Genomic DNA, 27,900 nt, shown 5'->3' on the forward strand with positions numbered 1-27,900 from the left:
AAGGACCTTGGGAGATTAACATATTTTTTGGAGTTGGTGGTTGAATATTTCCAGGATGGTATCATGCTAAGACAAAAGAAGTATGCAGAGGATATTGTCACACAAGCATGTCTAAGTGATCATACGTTAGCTCACACACCTATGGAGATCAATGTGAAGTACAAAAATGATGATGGTGACCCTCTTGCAGAACCAACATTGTACATAAGGCTCATTGGTTGTCTAATTTATTTGACAATAACAAGACATGACATCTCTTATCCAATTCAAGTCTTGAGCCAATTTGTTACAAATCCTTGCCAGCATCATTTTTTTGCCCTCCTCATAATCATTCGCTATGTTCCGAGTACAATTAATCGAGGTCTTTTCTTTAATTCAACATCATCTCTAAATCTTGAAGGGTATGCAGATGCAGATTGGGCAGGATGTCCAAACTCTCGAAAGTCTACGATAGGATGGTGTACGTTAATCAGGATCATGTATCATGGAAGTGCAAAAAGCAGCCAAGAATTTCAAAATCATCAATGGAGGCAGAACTTCATATCTCTATTGATGGTTCCACTACATTACATGCTGACAATACTAGTGCAATACAAATAGCAACAAATCTGGTCCACCATGAGAACACAAAGCACATTGAATTGGACTGCCATTATATTCGAGAAGTTGTTGTTGATCAGCTCTTGATGCAATAGAATAGGAGTTCTTGGTGTAAGTGTAACCGTAGTTAACTAAATATTCAAGTCATTAGTCTTCGACATATCACGTCGCATGATCAATTGGAAGACTTGTTTACAAAATCGATGACAAGGAGGAGACACCAATTCCTATAATCCAAATTAATACTTCTTGATAAGTATTATCAATTTGAGAGGGGATGTTGACCATATTAGATATGATTCCAAATCATATCTGATATAATTCCAAATCATATATGTTAGTATTCCAAATATATGATATGATTTTAAATATTCGGGATAATATTCTAATTTAACTAAGCACAATCACACCATTGATATTGTGCAAGATATAATATGATATTGTGCTAGAATCATGCTTGTACCATTGTATATAAATAGTGGATAGTTTATCAATTGTAAAGCATAGAAATACAAAATAGTTTTCCACTCTTTTTGGTCTCTGATTTCTCAATTGTTATCATTTCCAAGGTGATATGAACCTTTTTCGGATAATAATGTATCTATTAATTTGGAATTCACCATGGTAGCATTTAAAGTTATTTCTCTACTTATAAATAGAGATATCATTCTCCATGTATGACACACTTGAATATGAAAAAAAGTCTTCTCCTTCATCTACTCATCTTGTCTTCTTCTCTTTTATAGTTATATGTTCTTAGATTGATTTTATAACACATTATCACCACGGAGTTCTAATCACTTTATCATTTCAAGATTATGTTTTATTTTCTCTCCAAAATAAGGTAAGTTATTAATACTATTGATTGTTGAGGTTGTGTTGATTTTTTTTAACAAGGTGAATAACTAGTATTATGTATTTTTCCTATTGTATGTTTGAACCTATTTTATGTTTTCTTTATGATTATGCTTATTGTTGTCATTTTGAGCAATTTGTTGGTTAACATTAAATATTACTTTGTCTATTTCATAAGCTAGTTGATGTTTTTTAGATGTGTATAGAATTCTAAGGGTACTTCACAAGGAAATTGAAACGGCAGTAACTAATTTTATTATAGTTTTTTAAGTATTTTTATTAGTATGCAACTATACAATGAAATCATTTTTGAGGTATTCATATAAAATAAGAATAAATTGTAAAGAAATATAGTAAATGACAAAGTTGATCACTAGTGAATCTATTTTGGAGTTGATAAATGTATTCAATTATTTTGTGTGTATGCTTATCTGCTATATTTATTATTCATAGTGAGAATTGTCTAGCCTCTTTCCGTGTCAATAAGTTGATAACTCAAATAAAAGGTTTGGTGCATTGAGTATTATTTTTATTGGTTCATACTAATTGCATATGAATGACCTTTGACCTATTATGTCATTGGATGAAGGTAAACGATAGATTTAAGTTTCATTGAATTAAGAGGGTGAGATATCATATTAATGTCTCGACGCACCACAATATTATAAGATATTGAGTTAAGATTTTGATGTATCATGATGATAAAATATTGGGTTCGAGTTTCTAACACACCTTTATTTGGATAAGACATTGAATTTGAGTCTCGATGCACCATAGTGATGATATAATGATGACTAAGGCAAAAATAACATATTTTTGATGAAAATTCATGAAATTTAGAGAATGTGGTAGCAGTATATGATTACTTTGAAATCTGCCCAATTGATTTGCTCCATTCTATTGTATGAATGTGATAGCAACGAATAATAAGTCTGAAAGAGGAAAAGTGATTGAATGTATGAATAAGGGCATGGAAGGACGAAATGATGATAATAATAATAATAATAATAATAATAATAATAATAATAATAATAATAATCATTATTGTGGTGAAAAGAACACTATGAGTTCTCAAAATAATCCTTCAAAATGTGAAGGTAATTTTTATCATCAAAGTATTATGAAAGGTCATTGGACATGTGGTTCTTGTATGACCTAATAATTTGATAATTTTACAAATCCTCCATCAAAATAAAAAAAATATATAAAGTGGTGGTGCACTTTACCTTTCAAAGTGATGTTGAGGTGGGTCATGTAAATATGTCAAATATAAAGGTATGACACGTATAAATGGTTATGATCAACTCATAAAGAGATTGTGACTTGTAATAATCATTGTGAATGTTTGCCCATTATTGAAAGTTAATGTGTCAAAAGCTAACAAGATTTTTAGTTACATATTTATTATTTAGTTAAATAATAAATATGTCATTGTATGAGATATTTATTATTCATTCCTTTAGAATTTGTTAAATTTTGATCTGACACATAGTTTACGAAAGTAAATTAGATTTTGAGAAAGAACATTAAGTGATACTTGAAGTTGTCCCAGATTTTGAAAAAGACACCTTAACTTTGCGTGCGTTCTATTACCCCACAAAACATTCAAAATCACAATAAATACACATTTTTTACACAATATTTCCACTTTGGACAAAAATATCCTTCGAATGTGCAATTTCTTAAAAACAAAAAGTCGGACCCATTATTGATGTATTGAAGGAGGCTTTGGTAATTTCCTATGATGAATTCGTTTTGTTTGTTTCTTTTAAATTTATTTTACTATACTAAATAATTCTATAAAATATTATGAATCACGATAATTAATTACTTAAATTGGGACAAATGAAATAATATATATTATTTGAAAATTTCTTAGAAAGTACTATAAATTACAGTAATTAACAGCTACAAATATTTCAAAGACAAAAAAAATTGATTGAATCTCAAAATTTTTTTAGTACTACATAAATTGAGAAAGAAGAAATGACCTCTATTATTTGAAAATGGCGTAAAAGTATTACAAATCATACAATAAGAATTTACAATTTAAAATTTTAAAAGACTTTAATGCTTTATACTTATTCTATTTCCACTTTGGACAAAAATATCCTCCCAATATGCATATTTTTTTAATCAAAAAGTGAGACCCATTATTGATATATTCAATGATGCTTTGGTAATTTTCCTATGATGAATTCGTTTTGTTTGTTGTTTAATTTTTTTAAATAGTTGAATAAAATATTATAAATCACAATAATTTTTTACTTAACTATTCAAAAGATATAAAAATATGTAAAAGATCTGCTTAACTCTTCAAATTTTATCGGTGACACATAAATTGGACAAATGAAACAATATATATTATTTAAAAATTACTTAGAAAGTACAATAATTTACAGTAATTAACAATAGAATATTTTAAAGACAAAAAAAATTGATTGAATCTCCAAATTTTATTATTACCACATAAATTGAGAAAGAAGAAATAACCTTTATTATTTCAAAATTGCGTAAAAGATATTACAAATCATACAACAATAATTACCAATTTAGAATGTTAAAAGACATAAAAAAAATTTTACCATAGTTAACAATAACTAAAAATTTAAACTATTTTAAATTAATATTAAAGTTTGATTAACCCTTTAATTTTGTCTTTGCCACATAAATTGAAACAAAAAATGATACATATTGGGCCCGTGCTAGCACGAGCTCCGATGTCTAGTTACCTTATAAGCATAAACTCCTAACTTGAATGTTAAATTACTATAATATCCCTTACTTGGGTTGTGACTTTTTCGATGAGTTGTAACTTTTCTGATAGGTTGTGACTTTTTCCAAAGGGTTGTGATTTTTCCAAAGAGTCGTGACTTTTTCAAAGAGTTGTGACTTTTCCAAAGATTTGTGACTTTTTCAATAAGTTGTGACTTTTCCAAAGGGTTGTGACTTCTCGGAAATGTCATGACTTTTCAAATACGACACGAAAACACTTGTTCATACTACCTTGGTTGACTATATATAGAGGGGTTTCCTCTCATTTTTCAACCACAATTTTTTTTTAATCTTCTACTCTTCTTGTTCTTGCATTTTAAAACATTCTGTGTGATTTATTGTCGTTCAGTGAGTTCAAAGTTTAGCGGAATATGAGGTACCACTATTCTGAGTTTATATATATATATATGTATATATTTGGGTAGATATTTATATATGTCACGAATATATAATCAAGTTAACAGGGTCTTCTAATTTCAAAATATATTATTTTAAAATTTTCCGAGTTCTTTTTTTTAAAAAAAAAAAACTCGAAACAAATGTGAAAATATGTGAATATATATGAACCATTTAGTATTTATCATTAAGAAAATAAATTATATTCAGTAATATGGAATAAACATTTTCATTTTGTCCCTACACTAAATTAAAATCTAATAACTATAAAAAATAATAGTATTATTAATTAAAAGTCATATTTATTTAAGTATAAATTTTATTAGAAATTCATCTACTGCACATTAGTTCTTTAGTTCTAACATTATAAATCTCTTAGTTATTACTAATTATTGCAAATGTTATTCACACTCTTTTACATTCTTAAGTTATAATATTATGAATTCACATAGTTATTAAATTAATTACTTCTATCTTCCATCTTTCATTATATTAAATTTTGACTAAATTTTTTTCATATTATTATACCGTCTCTATATATGTGATAACATGGTGCTTTCATTTTTCCTTGGACGAATCATGCTTGGTTGAATAAATTGAAAATTATTTACAAATATATGAACTATATCTTTGTTGGGTGTAAGATAAACAAGTGATTATATATATGATTTTACAAATACAATATATTCTTTAATTTTAATTTTTAGTTTTTCGGCAAAAAAAAAAAAAGAAACCTTTCTCAGTTAACTATGGAGAGTCTGATAACTATGTTTTATTTATGTACATAGTCAATCAAGAAGTCAAATATGAGAGCCAACAAAAAGAACGTCATCTATTTTGTTATAACTTATAAAATAAAAAATATTATACAAAATAGTTCTAAAGATAAAATGTAATTGTTCTCCCTATGTTCATATGACATCTAAAAAGATTAAGTGGAATACACGTGCAAAGCACATTTGGTTAGATGACAAGAAAAATACACAAACTATAAGGTAATATTAGTGAGATGCAACTAATTACATGATTGAACCTCATCAAATTGAAATAAATATATACATTATTGCATTTAACTAATAAAATTTTTCATTGACCATCTTCATAGGTTTGTGTGAATAAGAGATATATATGACGATCCACATTAAATATTCACAAAGAATCTGCACTATTATTTTGTGTAAAGCTTATTATTAAAATCTTCGCTTAAATTTTCTGAATTTATAATCATGTGTGTTGCACGTGTCGAAAAACTAGTATATATATATATAAATAGGAACATATTCATGTATGGTTATAAATATGCCACAACTCACCTCTACGAGAGGTTGAACAGAAATAAATAAATTTTATTTGGAAAGAATGGTCAATGTCGTGTACGTTTATATGTCATAAATATTATGATATGTTTATTGTGACCTATCGAAATGGCAGAAGAAAGAAGTAATTCTTGCCTATAAAGGTTGTGGCCATGACAAAATAATATTATTATGTGGCAATATAAATTTGTCATTGGTTGTGTACCTGTGGTTCGACAAAAGTAAAGTAAGAAACATGTATTGCTTGTAATAATTTTGACCATGAAATAATAATATAATTTTTTCCTTGAAGGAGATGTTCACCATATGAATGGTGTCATGGAATATGTGATAATACACAAAATTAATTGTAAGCTCTAAAGAGTTATTGTGTTATTATCAGAGGAATAATATTAAGATTGTAGTAATTCTCGAAAGAAAATTTTTAAGTTTTAGATTAATTAAAAAGAAATATTGAGACTATAAAGTATGAGAGACTTAATATCTTCATATTACTACAACCAAAGCGGGTTATAAGTATTTATCTAAAAGGTTTCTCGTCTTTTCCTCATGTTTGTTATATACAAACATGATCATGATGATGGAATCACATGCAAAAGTACACTAAAAGTTTACTGGGATAAAAATCAGTTGGCATAACCGATTGACCATTTCGATTAAAATATGATGCAAAAGTAATCAAGAATTCACGTGGCTATATTTTGAAGAAATAAAAAAGATCTTCAAGAATTCTCCTGTGTTGCTTGTACTCATAATAAAATATCATTGTATCAACTCTGTCACGACCCAGGGGTACCCCCTAGACGTAACATGGCGTACTTGACCCCGAAGGGGTCTCATACAAGCCCTTAGCATAATCATAACATAAGATACTATAAAAGTACGGGAAATTTAAAACTTCTTTAAAACCATACAATCAAAAACATTTTCATAAGCAAGCGGAAGTCTTTACTAAAACCTTTGTCTCAAACCATCTATTAAACTCTTGAATAAAACTCTTGGGACGCAGCCCATACAAAGTCTAAAACATAAAGAAATGACATAAAGGAATAATGGGTTTGTCCTCGAAGCTATGAGGACTCACCAAATCTTCAAGTCTCCTTGCACCTTAGAAACCTAGCCTTCAAGCAACTCAATCTCCGAAACTCTGCATTTGATTAGAATGTAGACAATATGTGTTAGTACAAAATGTACCAAAGTATGAAAGTTAGCACAACATCATAATAGCATCTCAAAATGGTTAGTCAACATAAGACATGGCATAAGAGATAATAACATGGTCATAGCATAATCTCCAACATAAGCATCATATCATCATAAGTCAATGTAAGACACAGTTAATGAGCATAGGAGATAATTCATGTTCTTGGCATAGTCTTTACTTAGACTTTCATGTTTACATACTTCAACCTTTAGTTTTTCATATTACAAGAGAACTACTTCACAAGCCACCTCAAAGCATACATGTGCAAGGCAAGAATAGCATCCCATAATACCATCTAAGCTAAGTACCTCTTCTTGGTCATTCTTGGGCATAGTTCACATTCATAGTCAAGACCTAGGTTTTCATGTCATAAGAGCACTATTCTCCTAAGTAACCTCAAGGAACACTTGTGCAATGCATGAGTGGCATCCCATAATACCACTCACACTAAGCATATCTTGACATCACTCTATTCATGCTTACTAGTCATAAGTGTCATTCTTGACCTACTTCATAAAGACAAGGAAGTATCATCTTAAGTTAATCATATCATGGAAGACAACTATAGTAGCAATCCAAGCTAAGCATACATCACATAAAGAATCACTTCATAAGTAGCTTCAAGTCATACTTGTGCCATGTATGAATGACATCCCATACTACCATTCACACTAAGTACTTCATTAGGCTATCTTACTATTTATCATTCTAGACTATCAAAGAATAACACTCTACTAGGCTAGACCTAACTACCATGGAAAGCACACTAACATGTAAACCAAGCTATACAAGGAAGAATACAAGTATTGCAACCTAGCTACCATGGAAACATTCAATATGATGCATGCTACCCTTAGGGGAGTATGAATCCTCAACCCTAAGCTATCTTTAGGAGAGTATAAGCCCTCAATCCTAAGCTGTCCTTAGGAGAGTATGAATCTTCAATCCTAAGCTACCATGAAATGGTCTTGGCCTAACCAATTCATGCTACCATGAAGGCATTCTAACAATGCTAGTTCAAGCTACCCTTAGGAGAGTATATATCTTCAATCCTAAGCTACCATGCCTACTCTAATGCAAGCTACCATGAAAAGCATCCCACAAATGCTAATTCAAGCTACCATGAAGAGCATCCTACCAATGTTAATTCAAGCTAACCTTAGGAGAGTAACATTCCTCAATCCCAAGCTAACATGAGAACTACTAACTCATGCTATTCAAACGAGCTATACATGAAGGGATCATATGTCACAACTTCAAGCTATTATATTCTAACATGATTTAATTCATTTTAGGTGATTAACCCTTCAATCTAGAACCATTCTATGTGAGAAGACCTTTCACATTCTACATACAAGCATTCATATAGTTCTAAGTAGGTCATGTGCGTAAAAGCCTTCCACCACAACACTATCTATTTGTATACCAATTCATGCAAGCTATCTCATCATATTAGACTTACTCTATAAGCCCTAGTGATAAACATTATGACTTCAAGCCCTACCTTCAAGATTTACTCCACAATTATCATACTAGTCTAGATCACAAGACATATTAGTCACAAGCCTTAATCATAGGCAATTCTAAGCATAATTCATCATAAAGTCTCAAATTCAATCACTACCATACATGGTATACCATACATTCATAAATCTAGTATCAATTCATGCTTTCATATTCATATTCTTGAACAAGTTCTATACATGATAACAATTCTAGAAGATCTATCAAGAATTATCAATTTCTCTTCACAAGGTATAAACCCACATTTTTTATTTCTAGGGTTAACTATGGAATTCACATAAATTCATCATAATATCATGAATCAACACTAAATTAATCATATATAAGTATTATCCAACCAATTGGAGTCATACCCAACTATACCCACACATTGGAAGAAACCTTAACTTAGATTGAGGTTCTTTTTCACAAATTTGGGGAAATTTCTTGGGGACTCTATAGGTGGAAGAACTCATAGATGAAAAGCTAAACATACCTTAATCAAATCCCTAACACAAGCCTTCAACAATGGAGTCTTTGTTCTTGACCTTAGCTTCAAACTGTAGCTTCTTCTTCAATAGAGGTTTTCTAGAGAGAGAAATATTTGAGAGAGGAATGATTTGGGGTTTTGATTTGGGTCTTGTGAAAAATGACTTAAAATTTGGGGGCTAATGACTTAAAATACCTTATATAGGTGAATAAAACTCATATAAAATGACCCATTTAATTAATTAATCATTTTGGAAATTACCAAATAACCCTTAACTAGGCAACCCCTTGCCAGGGGTCACGCCCCTCTTCACGAGCCGTCAAGGGCACCACGGCCCGTGGTCCCTTGACCAGTGGCTCCCCTCAACTTGCCAAACTCCCACAATGCTAAGGCATGACCACGAGACCTTTCACGATCTGTAGTCAAGACAACGGGTCATGGTGATGGTCGTGGTCCCTTAGGCAGTAGCTAGGTCTAAGGACCTTGCCTCCTATGACTCTAAGGGGTCTTCATGGATCGTGGTCAAGACCACTGGTTGTGAACCCTAGGCAGTGCATGGCCAAGGTTGGGCCGCCTTTGCCTTTGGCTTAGGCTTTGTCCCCTTGCCTTGGCACTTGCCCTTGCAACCCTTACCCAAACCTTAGATATTCTTCTAATCTATGGGGTCTAACACGTTCCTTGACGTTTAACCACTAAACCCCTCATTCTAAGCACGAAAAGTCTTATCTACGATTTTATTCCTCATACATCAAACCTTAGAACCTTAGCTAGAGGCTCTAGTTTGGTCTACTAGTTTCCGGGGCATTACAGTGTCACGCCCCGAGTCTACACCCTGGAAGCGGCCGGCACTCAAGAACCATTGCTGGCCCCCAAGAGAACCCTTGGTTTGACTCAACTCAACAGAAGACTTACTTAACAATATAGGAACTTAATACACAACTTCAACTCATAAGAATATTGTAAATGAAATAGTTTAGTTCAATATACTCAAATGAACATAAATGTTCAACTCATAGTCTTTAAAACATTAACAAGGGAGAATGAGAAAAAAAACTCCTCAACTACTACAGTCTATGAAGCCTCTAAAATACTGACATGCAAGTCGGGACAAGACCCGTGACATCCTAACAAAATTTGAAGTAAATGTGGAACCCTTTGAAAGGAAAGAGGCTCACCAAAGTAAATCTGGAACTGCAAATAGTATCAACGGAGCACTTATTGATAACCATGAATACATGTATCTGCATCATAAAAAGATGTAGGTCAAATGGCGTTAGTACATTGAATGTACGAGCATGAAAGGGGAACTCTAAAGCACAGACATATGCTTAAACTGATAAAAAAGAAGAAAATACTCACCTCACCTCAACTCAACTCAACTCAATATAAAAGCAACAATAAAGATGCAGTATAAAGAAAGTTTTTAAAACAGTAGGTAGTACCTCATTATATTTAAAAATACAATAATAAACTCTTTACTCTTATTTGGGAGATTCTCTAACCGACAACCATCACTATGAGCTATGTGATGATACAACGCCTCGCCCACGCTGCCAGAACTGTCATATACCTTGCCGAAGTATAAGACATCCTCAACTAAGTGGATCCACTAAACTATGGTTGAAAGCAATAAGGAATCATCTAAAAAGTATAATCCTTTACACATGTTGGCACACATGGTTTATGAGGATTTTGAGTTGTCTAAACTCATCCCTATATCGGTACTCAATACTACTCCTAATAATATAACTTATGCTCATATGTATAAAAACATTTCCTCATCTTCAAACTTTGAGTTTATTACTCAAAAGATTCTCTTAAAAGAGATAGTGCTCAAAACTCCTCATGAACTCATTTGGGGATACTTAGTCCCCCATATATTCATTTTGAAAACATGAACTCAACTCTCCTCATCCTCATACTCAAGTAATCAAGTCTTAAAACATTTTTTTTTAAAGATTGTACAAGACTTCTCAAAATAACTCAAAGGACTCCCTCGAACTTTACTCTCAACTCTATCTTGAATTTGAAATGTGAATTCAAGAGTTATGATTTGGATATGGATGATATCTCAAGGATTAATAAAGATTTTAAGTGTGGAAATCAAGAAGAGAGCATAGGTACAATTCAAGGAAATTCACACAGAGGAAGAATCGAAAGGGTAAGGGACCTGGCGATCCTGGTGCATTGAGTGGCGCGGGGCACCTGCCCCAAACTACTGAAGGTGGTTTGGGGCGCACTGAGTGGCACGGTGCACCAGGACCCAAACTACTGAACAGTAGTTTGGGTGCTATGCTGGTGTGGCGCCCCACTCCTCTACTAGATTTTGACGAATTATTCTTCTCTATTATGAGGCCTAACCCGTTTAGAATCGAATGAATTCCTTCAAAATCCTTTAAGATCATAAACCCAACTCAATTACAACGAAAATCCACACAAAACCCACCACCAACAACACTCATTCGCAAGAACCTCACCTCAAGAACTCAGCAAGACTCCATTGACAAAGATGAAGCTAAAACCTGAAAAACTTCTCAAGAACTCAAATCAATCAACCTCAAGAACAAAATTTTGGATGAAAATCACATGATTGACACGAGGGTTAAAAACCCCATCATTATGAAAGCTTACATACCTCGAAAGAACGAAGTTCTTGGCGATTTCCCCGAAATCTTGAAGAACTTCTTGAAACTCCTATTTTCTCCTCTTGAACTTTGCCTTAGTTTTCCAAACATTTTTAGATTTGAGTGAAATCTGATTTTAATCAGCTTTGACACCTAATTGGAATAGAAAAACATTTAAGACTAATGGGGGTAAGGAAAAAACCAAAATACCCCTCCTTAAAACGGATGAATTTCCTTAACTAGATATGCTACACTCAAACGGGCATATCTCCTTCATCCGAACTCGGAATTTAGCAAACTCAGTGTCGTTGAAAAGATGACTCAAATATATTTCATTTAATACATTATGACTTACCTAACTCATCATGTACTGAAAGTTATGGTTGTTTCAAGTTGACCCAAAACTCACAATTGAAGACTAACGTACACAATTCTCAATTTAGTTCTTTCTAGATTTAGCTCTTTATAAAACCGAGGTGATACACTAAGGTTGAGATTGTATTCCTTGAAATTTTGGAATATTAAAAAAGGTGAATATGAGCCTGTTCACCTGTCATGTGGTCCATTTGTAACTATATAATTTCAATAGTTGCATCCATGGCATGGTTCCGTGTGCTTTGCTATCAACTTACAAATTGGATTTTGTAAGGTTTTTTGCTTGAATTGTTAAATCAAGAGCATAGCTTCAAAGTGTAAAATTATGTAGATAATGTTGGTTGGTTTAGCAGAAATTGAATGCCTCAAATTATAGCTAAATCATTGGTAATGAGAACAAATCTCCCAAAAGAACATTGGTATGAGATGGATTTATTTAACATGTAATATCACGTGTATGCATCAAACCAACAAGGTTTCCCTATCAAAATTGGTTCAGGTCCAGGAACCAAATAATTTTCATCTAAAATGTTGAATAAGCGGTTATAATTTTAATTGCTCCACCACACACAAAGATGAATTTCCAAATAAGGTTGGGATGAATGTTAGATTTTCTAACATTAGAGGGAGAGATGATTGACAACTGAAAATTACGTGTGAGGTGAATTATGAATTATCTAGATCCTTGTTAAAAAATGTGAATTTGAAGTTCAACGGATAATTCATTTGCATAGTGTTGCAAATCTATTTCCAAATAAATTTACTAACCATATGTTATAGTTCAACTGCAAATGCTCCAATGAGAAGTCCGTGAAGGAAAAAAGTCTATGATATGATTGAAGTGTGATGGACCGGTCGATTCCTAATATAAAGATCCTTGAGGAATGAGAGGAGCAAAGATTAAGATGGTCAAGATAATGAAGCAAGTTCTTTAAAGGAGCACAACGACATAACACTTCATAAAAATATTAATAAAGATTCATGTACCTGAAATGATGAAAAATGAAGAGATTTCGATAAGTTATGTCATATTGAAATCGATATCAAATAACTGTTGACAGTATCTTTGATATGAAGTAGCGCTCAATGATATAAATGGAGATGAGGATCTTGAATTCAAATCTATCATATAATATGGACAAATAAATGATTGGCCAAATAAATGCAATATTCAAATATATTTGGTTTCACTTAAAAAAGTGACGTTTTGGATTGATAGTCCATATATCAAGGTATAATGTTAATGGGGTACTAATAAATTATTATGCGATAGTATAATTGTAAGATATCAAGTACGACTTGTGCCTTGGGGTATAAATATTTTTGGCAAAAACCCTGACATATAGGAGATGTTTTCTCCTATGGTGGATGCAATGATTTATTTTGATCTGGCAACATATGAAAAACTTGAATGCATAATGAATAATTATCATGTCTAGCTAGACATGACAATGAACGTTATATAAAAATCCTTGAAGCATTCAAGGTGCCTGAAGCATATAAAAGTTTGAAAGAAACTTTTCTAATAAAGCTTCAAGAATCCTTATATGAATTGAAATAATCAAGGAAGAAAGTTGTATAAAAAATGACTCTCTTTGTCCTTGCATTTTTATTAAAAAGGTCAGGATCTAAATTTGTTATAATAGTTGTGTATGTTGATGACTTGAACATTATTAGTACTCTTAAAGATCTTTCAAAGGTTGTTGGTGTTTGAAAGGGAATCTAAAATGAAAAGATTTTGGTAAGACAAACATTTGTCTTGAACTATAGAGTGAGAATTTGACAAATGAAATATTTGTCCATCAATCAACATATATAGAAATTTTTTAATTCGATTTCACATGAATAAATCACATTCATTGAGTATCCCAATAATTATGATATCGCTTGACATAAATAAAGATCCATTTCGACCTCAAGAGAAGGATGGAGAACTTTGTAGTGATGAAACTCCATATATCAGTCAATTGAGACACTATAGCACCTTGCTATATGCGATTAAATATTATGCAATGAGTTTATTGACAAGATTTCGCTCCTCCCCAACGAGAAAACGTTGAAATGACATCAATGACATTTATGAAGTTATTCTACAAGACAATCAATTGCAAATGAAAGTGTCCACAAAATGATTATTGCTATAAACAAGTTGGATGAGTAATTTACTTATAACAATGAGGTCATGAATATAGGATTTTCAAGAATGTATCTGGCTAGGCTCATAGCCTCATCATATCTATGAAACTAGAAAATGATATATCGGGATGAGTTCAGCAATACAACATCTTCGTAAATGTGATGTAATCACAAAAACACTGCCAATATAAATATTTGAGTAGCTGGTATATAAGATTGGATGACATCACCACAAGATATTAAGTGATGTTTTAATCAAGGGAGTATAATATGTGTTGCACTCTTTTTTCCTTGACTGAGGTTTTGTCCCACTGAATTTTTCTGGTATGGTTTTTAATGAGGCAACAAATAATGCATATTAAAAGATGTGTACTCTTTTTCCTTCACTAGAATTTTCCCCACATGGTTTTTCCTAGTAAGGTTTTAACAAGATACATTATCTATCCAAGGGGGAATGTTATAAATCCATTGAATAGTGGATTGTCTATTTAGTTTATTCATGAACTAACAGTCATGTATGTGTGTTCCTAAGGTGATATAAACCTTTTTGGGATAACAATGTATCTATTAATTTGGCACTTATCATGGTGGCCTTTGAAGTGATTTCTTTACTTATAAATAGAGATATCATTCTCCATGTAATGTATGGCACACTTGAATAAGAAGAAATGTCTTTTCCTTCATCTAATTATCTTGTTTTCTTCTCTTTATAGTTATAGTTCCTGAGCTTGATTTTATAACAATAGTAAAAACAAATTTTATTTTTTTAACTAATAACAAATTTATAAAACGATTAGTCACTTCGTGCGAAATACAGATTATGTTGCTACAGGTTGTAAATACTTTTCAAATATTGAACACTTTAAATTAATTCTCCCTTAATGTTAAACGCAATATATTGTTAGATTTCTTAAAAGTAAAAATGCTGCAAGGAGTTAAATACTGAGAAGAGGAAGTAGAGCTTATTTTACGGAATGATTCGCGCAGGTATAAAAACTAAGGAAAAAGAAAAACTAGTCTTGTTCGTACGAATGTGTGTAAGAATAAAATAAAATAAAAAATAAAATGGAACTTTCCCCAAACTGAAAAAAAAGAAGAAGAAGAAAACAAAAATTCAAAAAAAAGAAGAAGAAGAAGTAGTCGACAAGAGCCGGCATCGGAATTCAGAAATTGCACCAAACAATCACACGTTGATTTCCCCTCCATTATCTACATTTTCCGGCAGCGATCGGGCCCTCCCGACTAGTAAAGTTGTGATTTTTCTTCAAATAAGAAAAAAATGGAGTCAATCACTGAGCTATGTGATTTAATCGCACAAAACCCAGCTCAATTCGTGGATAAACTAGCATGGATATGTGGTAGATGCCCTCCTCCTGAAGCCCTACTTGTTGGATCTCCTAGGGTTTCCAGGTCTCAACTCAATGCCATACTCGCTGTTGCACGATTTCTCTCTAAATGCCCTAATCATTCTGATGAAATGCCCAAATCAATCCTTCTTGCTTTCTATCGTTCAATTCCTTCATCTTTTAACCCATCTTTTTGGCCACAATCTTTTACAAACGACACTATTCTTTCCTTTTTCCGTGAATTCTTGGAATATATCTGTAAAGCATCTGAATTATCTCCAGAATTTTCTACTGACGTTGCTAGATTCACAGGGGATATTCTTATATCAGCTTTAGGTAATCCCAATGGAGATTTCGGAGTTTCAAAGGCTGTTTTGAAAGCAATGTGTTATCATTTCCCTCCTATTCCTCCTGATGATGCCAACAAATTGGTTTTAGCTCTGCTTGAGCAGTTTGACAATTTTGTACCACAAGAGCTCGCAACTTCCTCTCATAGTTCACCAATGAGTATGAGCAATGTAGATTTATTACCTGCAAGTAGTGGGTACAGTGATGGAGGAGGAGATGCTGCCGAGAAACGAGCTATTGCCTCATTCGAAGAGGAGCCCATCGATAGGATTGAGAAACAAGAAATAGCATTGATATTGATAGGAAATGTCCTGGAAAAAGTCTCTATTGATGCCAATCTATTGGAAAGTGTCAGAGGTATTGTAAAGCAGCAATTTCAGTCAATGGTAACATTCTTAAAGGTAAACCATCAAGATATTGCTTTTATTCTGTTACAGTTGTGTGGCTATTTTTTCTGTTTAGGATAGAAGTTGCAAGGGTAGTCCAGGAGAAGCATGGTTTAATTGCACTTTATTCTGTTAAATCTGTGGTATCGTTCTTTGGAAGAAAAGATGAAAATGTTACTGAAAAGGGTGGTCTACTTGGTTGACTGGCAGATAAGGAAGCGTGACTGGTCCGAACAAGGGCAGTCACTGAAAGTTAGGATCAACGCCAAGCTTGCTGCTTATCAAGCAGCAGCCAGGTTGCAGATTAAAGCCCTCGCTTCCCTTGATTTGGATGGAAAATCATCAAAAAAATTGTTGCAGGGAGCTCTTGCTTCATTGATAGGGGCTGCAGAGGCCTGTTTATTTTCAGTTTGGCGAAAGTGGAGAGCATGTGAAGAGCTGTTCAGCTCCTTGCTTTCTGGAATTTCTCATGCCGCTGTTGCTCGTGATGGTCAGATGCTTCGGGTGCTTCTCATTCGGTTTAAGTCTCTTGTGTTGGCGACTTGTGCTCAGGTACAATATTTGGTTTACGTTAGGTGTGCTGATAAGAGAATCTAGCATAACTTGATTATGGTGTTTTTATACCACAGACAGACACTTGGGGCAGCAACCAGGGGCCCATGTTTGAAAGTGTGTTGAAGACAAGTTGTGAGATAATTCAATTTGGATGGAACAAGGATCGATCTCCTGTGGACACCTTTATAATGGGATTTCCTATTTGTGAAAGGAATGGTTATGATGAAGAGGTTAGTTTTATCTTGCCGTTTACCTAGAAGTTTGAGTAACTTGCACACGCTAATCATTAACTAGTGGAAAGGGAGAATGTATGTTTGTTGATGAATTAAGAGGTACTAAACACTACTTGCTGTCTGGAGGCACTAGGTATAATGATTTCCAAGCTAAAATCACTTATTGTTTGCTCTGCTTGTAGCAAATGGAATCAATTCTGGATGGTAGAAGGTGGTTTACCTATCATTTGATGTGGTATAAATAATTTCTCTTGTTTCTTCTGATATGTATCCCAAACATTACATTCGGGGATGTCTGTTGCCCCTGGATATGGTAAAAATTAGTGAATTTTGATGGAGTAACAGTTAGAGATTTCACTTAGAAATTGTATACAGAGCTTTTTACGACATCTATTTGTTGTCTATTCTTTTCTCTATACTGGTCATTGTGTTGGTTGTTATTTTTGTCTATGGAACTACTGTAGGGTCCATATTGTGGTATTAGATCCCAGAATGAAATGATGTGGATTGTGAAGTTAAGAAGTAGTTTACTCATTTGGAAGGAACATATATTTTTCCTTTATCGTTACTCTAGAAGTATTTCCCAACAATTTGTATTATGTGGCTAAATCTGCCTGCACCAAAAAGATAACAAAAAAGTAGACCCATAATTAAGGTGAATTACATCTTCCTTTTTGCCTTAAAAATCTATTCTTTCTAGCCAAACTTCACCATATGACAGGTGAAACAGTTTTTAAAGAGTGTCTTACGCCATGATTACACTATTATGCTGGATTTATTTGGATAAGCACATTGATTACTATGGATAGTAACTTTCTAGCCCTTTTATTTGTTCTTTTTAGTTTTATTTATGTGCCTGACTCACATTGATAGTCCATAAAAGAAGAATCTGCCATCTATTTCTTCCTCTCTTTTTAATTTGATAGGTAAAGTAAGAATCTTGTGGCAGTAAAACCAGCAACACGAGGGTGTAAGAATATACGCAAACTCTGCACAAAGCAGGCTAAGCTTGAAAAAAGTTGGAAAAACTCTTATCAAAACATCTACTTTTTTTTTTTGATGATCGTGTTGTCCGGCCCAGCTTTCGCGCGCCTCGATTAATTCCATGGGATACCTGCCACCTCCCACCAACAACAGGTACTAGGTAACTCTTTCGACCAAGGCAAGGACAGATGGGAAGAATTGCCTAGTGTTTTTCTCTGTTGGGATTTGAACCTGAGACCTCATGGCTCTCAGCCATTTCATTGACCACTAGGCCACACCCTTCATGCGCATCTTTCCATTTACAACACGGCTAACAACTCTAAGCATTTGTATTTCAAACTATTTATGTCTTGAGCTTTCTCTTCCAAACATCTTCTATTTTTGTCCTCCCATAATACCTGAAGCAAATAAATGGCAAAATACTCCAGTAACTTTGACATCCTTTTGCTGATCACTAATAAAGAGGATATTTATCTGAAGCAGATATTAACCACACCACTCCAAAGATACTGAGAAATAAGCCCCACATCTGAAATGCTAATGTAATAGTGCATGAAGAGATGACCTGTTGTCTCCACTTCATTCCCGCTCATATGACATCTGCTACAGAAGTTAAGACCCCTGTAGGTTCTTGTGAATCACATTGCATTATTGTCAGCCTCCAAGTCCTTTTCCATGGGAACTTATCTTTGTTGCTTGAAGTAGCAAACTTCTGTAGCAATTGTTACAGAGAACATAACATTACTGCTATAAAACCAAATTATTTTATCAGGTTCCTCAGATAGCTCCACAGTACATTCTGGGCAACCAGGCAGTTATAATATCCTTTGAACTCCCAACCGTTGCAGTCTCTTTTGAACCTTATATTCCTACTGTCTCACCTCTGCATTGCTCTAAGGTAGCATCAGCATCTTAATCAAATCTAAAAATGTCTGGAATTTTGTCCTTAAAGGGCGTGAATCCCATCTATGTTTTGTGCCAAAAATATATTCATCTTCCATTACCACCCTTTAACTTGCACTTTAAGAGAATGCATCCCATTGATTCCTTATGGCTTTCAAACCCCAATCCATGGGAGCCACAACTTAAGTGTGCCTAGTGTTTAGTTTACCAATTTTAGCTGATACAACTTTCATCCATTGAGCGCCTTCATGATTAAACCTCCATAGGATTTAAAACAATAGACTTTCATAGTGCATGCATCCATAGATTCCTTATGCTTAGACCTCCATCTTTGTTAAGAGTAGCTGCTTCCAAGTCTTTCTTTGGTGTCATAGGGAAGTAAAACAATTAGAATGTTGGGAGAGCATCTAGCACACTATAATTAATACCATTCTCCCTCTCACTCTCCCTCTAAAATTTGCTTTTCCAGGTTGATAATTTCATGTCCACTTCTCCATGTAGATAACTTGGAGTAATGAAGACACTTTTGACTGTAATTAAGTCAGGGATTATACTGATGTTCTATAATCTTTTTAAAAAGATCAGGGATTATGTCATTGAATGTGTGTCAGTATCTTCGATTTATGTGTGACGACTTCTACAGTTCACGTGATCATACAGTTAAAAGAAAACTAATTCGTCCATCTTTCTCCCTGTTTTTTTTTTTTACTCCAGTGGATTCTAGCTTCCTTGTGACCCAACTCCAGAGTCTATTTTCCTTGAGTTCTGCTTCAATTACTGACAATTTGAACTTTTGTCTATTATCCTGGAATTACAAACTCACCATTTATAAAAAAGAAAAACGTATTATTCTGGAACTGAAACTATGTTATCAAGTTTGTGAGTTAAAGATTAGTCTGTGAACTTTTCTTTTATCTGAGATATGGTTGTTTTAAGCCTAAGATGACTGAAGGGGACAATTGTTGTGTTTCATCCTCTCTACCCTCCCCGCGCGAATCTTTCTCTAGTTCCGATTATATAAAATAAGAGCATGTTTGGATTGACTTAAAAGATGGTTAAACCTACTTTTAAGTCATTTTAGTTTTTTTGAGAGTGTTTGGCAAAGTTAAAAATAAAATTTAAAATGTCTTAAAATAAGTTAAAAACCAAAAGTAGGACCTTCTCTACTTTTTATTTTGACTTAAAAACTCTTTTTTTAAGCCAATCCAAACAGGCTCTTAATGCACTCTTTCACATTGCAAAGACAACTTTTGGCATTTAATGTCTTCGTGATTTTCATAAAAAAGATAGTCTTGTGTAATTGAATCTGCTTTGTTAATTTTTTTTAATTTTCCCATAGGCTCCCAAAAGGAAAGGATTTTGGGAACTAAAAGTGTTGCTTGTTGTTCCATGTAGTCATAATGATCTAATATGGATTTAATCAATTATGAATATGATAGGAAGAAATAATTTGAAATAAAAAACCTGCATAATAAAGAACATGACTACATACGTGCATGACGAAATGATAAAAAACTATGAAACTTTAATCTTATATATACTTAACGGTATAGAAATAATTGAATTAAGAAGAATAATATGGGAAAAAATATTTAATGATTACGAATTAGAAGATATATTAAATCAAGAATGGTATGAAATAGATTTACAAGATCTATATTTAGATAATGAAGGAATAGAATGGTACGATTTAGAAATAAATTCAGATTAAAATGAATTACGAATATTTACAATATTGGATAGGAACTATGGAAGAAATAAAACTATTAGAACAATTAATGGCGGAAAATTTATATATGTACCAAAAAACCCAAGATATGTTATATCTAGAGTATATCATAAATAATATTAAAGAAATATTCAGATTAAAACAACTATCGGAAGAATATTACAATAAATATTATTACATATTACCATGAATTTAGCACTACCAANTTTTTAATTTGTTGGTTTGTCTGATCCATTAGCTTATAAGCTCTATTAACTTTGTGTACTCCTCTATTGTTTCCTGTCCACCATAGAACATCCTTCCCTGTTTGAAGTCCATTGAAAGGTTCCACTGTGTTAAGAAAATCGGCTACTCTCTGAACCTCCCAGTCATTTAGATGTCTTCTGAAGTTGAAGTTCCAGCCCTGTAGTGTCCATAAATCTGCTATAAACCCTTGCTGAAATGTAACTAAGTTGTAAACATTAGGAAATAACTCTTCCAAGTTGCCTTTCTCATTCCAATTATCCTTCCAAAACATGGTCTTACTCCCATCAAAAACTTTCACCTTTGAGTTGTTCTTCACTTCATCCCATAGATTCCTAATGGACCTCCAAAGGCTGACTCCATAAGGAGTAGTCACCTCTTTGGTCATCCATTTGTCTTCTGGTATATATTTAGCCTCAATCACCCTTTCCCACAATAGTTGGTTACCATTTGAATACTTCCATAACCATTTCATTTGAAGAGCTTTACTTTGCAAGTTTAGGTTCTTAATCCCCAGACCACCATTTTTCTTCCCAGTTATCACTGATTTCCACTTTACCAAGTGAAATCCTTTCTTTTCCTTATTGCCCTGCCACAAAAGTTTCCTTCTAATACTGTCCAGCCTCTTGGTGACCCCTGGTGGGATAGGAAAAAGGGACATCATGTAAGTTGGAAGAGCATTAAGTACTGGATTGATTAGTGTCAATCTTCCACCCATAGACAAGTATTGTGTTTTCCACCTGGCTAGTTTTTTTTCACACTTCTCGATCACATTGTTCCATATATCTATGGACATAGATTTGGCTCCTAAAGGTAATCCCAAGTATGTAGTTGGCAGAGTGCCAACTTCACCTCCAAGGATTATTGCTAACCAACTCATGTTGTTGACTACATTAATAGGGTACATTAAACTCTTTCTCCAGTTAATATGTAGACCAGAGACCCATTCAAACGGGACCAAAATCAGTCTTAAGTGCTTTAGTTGATCTTCCTCAGCATCACAAAAAATAAGTGTGTCATCTGCATATTGTAGATGTGCCACTTCCAGACTGTCAATCCCTTCTCTAGCCACTTCAAAACCCTTTATCCAACCTCGTAATTTGGCTGTCTTGATCATGTTATTTAGTCCTTCCATAGAAATTAGGAACAGAAAAGGTGACAGTGGGTCACCTTGCCTGAGTCCTCTATATGATTGGAAGAATCCTGTTGGAGAACCATTAACTAGAACTGAAAAGCAGACTGTTGAAATACATTGCTCCATCCACTTAAACCACTTTTGCCCAAAACCCATCATTTCTAATACCTTCATAAGGTATCACCAATTAACGTGGTCATAAGCTTTCTCTATGTCCAACTTACAGAGAATGCCTGGCTTCTTCTTCTTAACTCTGGAATCTACAGCTTCATTGGCAATCAAGACTGCATCCATAATTTGTCTCCCTTTGAAAGGTCTTCATCTTAATCGTGAGTCTGTTTGTTTTTTGGTTTGAACCTTAATCATTAAGATATTAGGCCTCATTTGTTTTCCTTAAATTTAAATGTCTAAATTTGAATGCACATATGAATGCTTACGATGTTGTATCTAGATCTGAGCACTGAATGATTAAGAGTATTTTTTTTTATGACAAGGGAAACCCACAGCCGATACCGTTTGGGTGCGCATAGGGTAAAACCCTCTCTCCTATGCAATAGCTCTCAAACCACACATGAGAGGTAACCCGCACTAGGCAAGCTCGGTCTGACGTGCTCGACCCTAAAAGCAAACCCCTTGCTTTCGCTGGCAAGGGGTTTCAAACTTGAGACCTCCAACATGGAAGTCCCAAGCCCAAACCACTGGCCCATCCCGAAGGGTGAATGATTAAGAGTATTTGTTTTTCAACATCGGAATGTGGACAATTTATTTATGGGATAATAACATCAAATAACCATTCGGTCAATTTGATTACCAAAAAATGGTCAATTTCTTCTCGACCTTCATTGTCGTCGTTGTTGCTGTTTCTTCTTCCGGTTCTTCTTCTTCTTCCAATTCTTTCTTTCAGTTCTTTCTCTTCTTCTTTTTAAAAAATTGATCCATCGCAAACATGACTCGAAACATCAAGAGGATTTAATATCTAAATGTTGGAACTGTTTAGAGGTGATTGAGATTGAATAGTATGTGTATATTTTATGTATACTTAGTGTATATTTCATGTATAGTTAAGCTATATTAAGCTTTTTGAGTGTATTATAATGTATATTCAATGTATAGCTCATGTATAGGTAAGCTACATTGTATAGTCAGTATATACTTTCATTGACTTTTGGCAAGCTATACTGTATGGTCATTGTATATTTTCAATGATTTTTGGCTATCTTTTATGTAAGTAAAACATGACTATATTTGTTGTAAACTAATTACTTTACTGTATGTATTTGAAACTACCCCTTTATTTTTTTTGTAAACATAAAAATATATGATTTAAATAAAAAAGTAATTAAATATGAGAAAAATATAAATTTGATAAAATAAAATCACTATTTGATAAAAAGAATTTAAAACATTTATGTTCGCTAAAAATGTTAGAAATGGTTTGTATCGTGGTGGTGGTAATGGTTGCTTTTAGTGGCTAGTAATGGTGGTAGAGGTGGTTGGTGTGGTAGTGATGGTGAAGTTGGTTGATAATTTTGATATTAGTAGTTGGCGGTATTAATAGTGGTGACTGAAGCATGTGTAGTGGTTGACGATGTGTTGATGGTAGTTGGTGCTGGTGCTAGTTATAATAGTGGAGGTGGTTAGTAGTAGGGATTGACCGCGATAGTGGTAGTGGCTGACAGTGATGGTGGTGTAGGTGGCGATGGTGGTGGTGGTGACAATGGAAAATAATTATAATGATGGAAGTGGTAGGTGTGGTAGTGACTAACAATAGTAGTTGTCAACGCTGATGGTTGCCAATGCTGGTTGTCATGGCAAAGGTGGTTGGGCGACAATAGCATGTTTGACAATGGTGGTAGTGAATAAACAATGATGAAAGGTGATAGGTTTGGTAGCGACCGACAATAGTAGTTGATAACGATGATGTTGCAGTGGTGCTTGTGATGATATAAGTGATTGGTGGTTGGCGACAGTAATGATAGTGAAGGTTATGATGGTAGAGGTGGTTAGTGGTGGTGGCGGCTAGCGATTGTGGATAGAGTGTGGTGTTGAAAAGTATCCACACAAATATGCCTCATAGTGATATCAAAACTTTGTTCAAGATCTTAATGATTAAGACTTAATCAGACCAAATAAGTGTTTAAATCTAATAAAAACAAATGCACTTAATGGCCTTGGGTTTGAACCATTCAAATTCAGGTCTCCATTAAGTGCAAACAAATGTGGCCTTAACCATTAAGCTTTTTTAAAATTTTAATGTTACAACCACTTAATGAGTTTGAATAGATCTGAATAATCAATTTTCTTAACAAAGTCTTAAAATTATTGATATGTCTATTCACGGATTTTTACAAAAATGGCAATGCACCAATTCAATCCATTCATCGTTATCGCCATCCCCCACCATTATCAACTAGTGCCACTGTCGTACACCATTATCAACTAGTGCCACTGTCGTACACCATTATCAATTAGTACCACCTACAACTATCATCTTTAGCCACAACCACCACTGTTACCAATTACTACAATCAACTGTCACCACCACTAGCCACTATTTAAAATCATCACCATCAACCACCTTGTTACAGTTTCCTGTTATGGATCTAGTTATGGGATGTTGGAAGGCAAAATTAGAGTTAATGTAAAGTGTATTAGGAGTCTTTTAAAATACTGGAGAGATGTTGGGTATAGAAGTAAGCAGACATTACCAACTAGTGAAACATTTTGAAGCCGTTCGGGCCTAGGACAGAGCGGACAATATCACTAGAGGGTTGGGCCGTTACAAATGTACCAGAGCCACTCCTATGTTAGCCTTGTCGATGTGGGCCAGAGTTCAACTGGGTTTAGGCAACTCCCGGTAAGGCGGGGCAAACCTCAGTGCTGAGTCTAGGAGAATCCCATTCGGTGGGGCAAAATTCAGCGAGGATGTTGAGATTTTCTTTTTCGACCTATGGTGCTGGTTCGTTAAGAGAGAACCTACAATCTATTGAGTTAAAGACTCAAAAGCTAGATTATTTTCAGTTTAGATTTCATGCAATGACCTAAGTTTTAAATATAGTACTTTCCAGATAACTATCCCTAGAAACTAGGACATGACTTCCTAACAATACTGGAGTGAGAAATTGCAAACTCCATCAAATAAATAACTACTACTAGAATGAGAAACTGCAAATAACTACTAGAAAGAAATAACTACAACAAGTAATTACTACTGTTAACCATTGGGAGACTAACAAGTGATAACATTACTCCCCTCCTTCAAATCGCCCCTGTCCTCAAGCGCTAAGTATGGAAAGTATTATTATTTTCCTCTTTTTCAACAACTTCTTCCTCATCATATATAGAGTTAATCCAAAATAATTTCTTGCATTGATGTCCTTGAGTGAATGGTTCATCACAGTTGAAACAAAGTCCCTTAAGATGCCTTTCCTCCATTTCGAATCTGGTCAGTTTCTTCACAAATTTGGCATGTTGTTGAGGTTAGAATTTGCTGTCTTTCAAGTTTGATATGCAAGCATCTAACAATTGCAAACAAATGGGTTGTTCCTTGGGTTCATAAAGCCGGGATAAACTCATTGCTGTAGCCAAATCTAGAGGATTATTCAACTCAACCTCAATTGCTATATAATCAGTAAGACCACTAATATAAAGTTCAATTTTTTGCGACGGTGTGAGTGTACCAGCCCACGAAATTAACTGCTTAAACTTTTCTTGGCAATCTGCCACAGACCCGATCTGGCGTAACTTAGTTAATTCTCCCAATTTCTGGCTTCTGATTGGTGGCCCAAATGAAGTTACAACGACGTTTGAATTCATCCCAAGATAGTTGAGGCATATCTGTCTCTAGTTGAAGAAACCAAAGTTGTGCATTGCCCTCCAAATGAAAAGAAGCAAGTTTAACCTTTTATTCTTTTGATGTTTGTTGGTGTCGAAATAAGTGTTCACATCTGTTCAACCATCCCAAAGGGTCTCTGCCACTCTAGTTTTACCCTTCCAGTCACGGTTCTGATTGGTGTGTTCAGTTGGATCAGAATCGATCTTTGAATTTGCTAAATCCTTTGTGAGTGCATCCACGTGAGCATTTGTTGCTTCCCGGCTAAATTGGCTGCACATTCTTCTTGGAACAAGTTCAACAATTGTGTTAGTTGATGTTAAATTTGGTCTCCCATAACTCCCGGCTTTGATACCAAGTTGTTACGGTTCCTTGTTATGGATCTAGTTATGAGACTTTGCAAGACAAAATCAAAGTTAATGTAGAGTGTATTAGGAGCTGGAAAGAGTTTTTTTTTTCGACCTATAATGCTGTTTTGTTAAGAGAGAAGCTGCAATATCTTGAGTTAAAGCACTCAAAACTAGATAATTTTCTGCTTAGATTCATGCAGTAAACTGAGAGTTTTAAATACAGTACAAGATAACTACCCCTAGAAACTAGGCCATGGCTTCCTAACATTGCTGGAATGAGTAACTGCAAACTACTACAAGAAATAGCTACTACTAGAATGAGAAACTCAAATAACTACTAGAAAGAAATTATTACTACTGTTAACCATTGGGAGACTAAGGAGTGATAACACACCAATATCACACCAATCACCATCACTTACCACACTATATATCGTTGTCAGCATTCACCACCACCAGTAGCTATTACCATTGTCCACTACAATTATCAACCACCACCACCAACTACCACCATCAACCATTATTGGTAGCCCAGTGTTATCTAAAGCAAAAAGCTCCAAAATGCTGTAAGGTCCTTGGGTGCTGCAAGCGCAAGCAAAGCGTTTGCTTAAATGAAAAAGGTGCAAATGGAGAAGAAGTACAAATATGTATGTGTAGTCCAAGATTAATAAGCAAAAACATGAATAATAAATATACTACAAAGAATTGATTTTTTTTTTATGACAAAGTGAAATTTTAATTGTTCACATCTTCAGGATTGCTCCATTGGATATGAAAGCATGCTGTAGATTCTTGATGACGACACTGAAATACCCATAAAGCGACACAAACACTCAAACATGTTTTGTGCCTTGCTTTAGGGCTTAAGCACACCTTTGACAACATTGTATTAGCCACCATCACCACTAGGTAATACCCGCAACCACCACCATCCCTAATCGACATCCACAACCACCACACTGGCCATCGCCACCACCACCACCACCAACCATATGATTTTTTTAAAAATATTTTGTTAATATAGTAGAATATTTATTTAGTATTTTATTAATTTTTTTAAAATTAATTTTTGAATAAATACAAGTTTATACATTCAGATATTGAAAATATATCTTAATTATCTAGTGTTTGGATCTATCATCTTAATACAACATGTTAATATTCAAATGTGTATTTAAATTCAAATATCTAAATCTTAATGTCCATTTTAATATTCAGATGTGTTTGAATTCGGACGTCTTAATCTAAAACAAATGAGGTCTTAGTGTAATTATCAAGAAAAAAAATCGAAGTTAGTTTTCCTTTGACTTGAGAATGTTTTTGGCTCTTTTTCTTGACATTTTCAGATGATAAGGAACGGAATCTAACACTTCAATAGCTTATATGCATCCATTTAGATTTAAGTTTTTGTTCTTATCCAGTGTTAAGGTTACAAAACCTATGGCTCAAGTACAGGTTTGGAATATTTGAGTTTCTCAATTAGAAGTTTGAAATCCACAGCTTGATGATCCAATGCATGCTTGTGCCAGTAGACAAACATCTTTCTGGTTGGCCTGTGACAAAGTAGATGCTTATATATTTA

The 27,900-nt window shown here is 33.9% G+C and overlaps 2 protein-coding genes across 3 annotated transcripts in view; one reads left to right on the top strand and one right to left on the bottom strand.

The window, feature by feature from the left end:
* Nucleotides 1–27,900, bottom strand: part of LOC125844213 (costars family protein) — a 974,123-nt gene that overhangs the window by 338,015 nt on the left and 608,208 nt on the right. The gene's annotated exons all lie outside the window — the stretch shown is intronic.
* LOC125844205 (phosphatidylinositol 4-kinase alpha 1) overlaps nt 15,352–27,900 on the top strand; it is a 43,904-nt gene continuing 31,355 nt past the window's right edge. The window contains exons 1-3 of the mRNA XM_049523470.1: nt 15,352–16,369; nt 16,565–16,906; nt 16,984–17,139. Coding sequence (XP_049379427.1) covers nt 15,554–16,369; nt 16,565–16,906; nt 16,984–17,139 — 1,314 coding nt within the window. The 5' untranslated portion in view covers nt 15,352–15,553. The remainder of the gene's footprint in view (nt 16,370–16,564; nt 16,907–16,983; nt 17,140–27,900) is intronic.

This window comes from Solanum stenotomum, chromosome 11, assembly GCF_019186545.1.
Source record: "Solanum stenotomum isolate F172 chromosome 11, ASM1918654v1, whole genome shotgun sequence".
In the NCBI taxonomy this organism is placed as follows: Eukaryota; Viridiplantae; Streptophyta; class Magnoliopsida; order Solanales; family Solanaceae; genus Solanum; species Solanum stenotomum.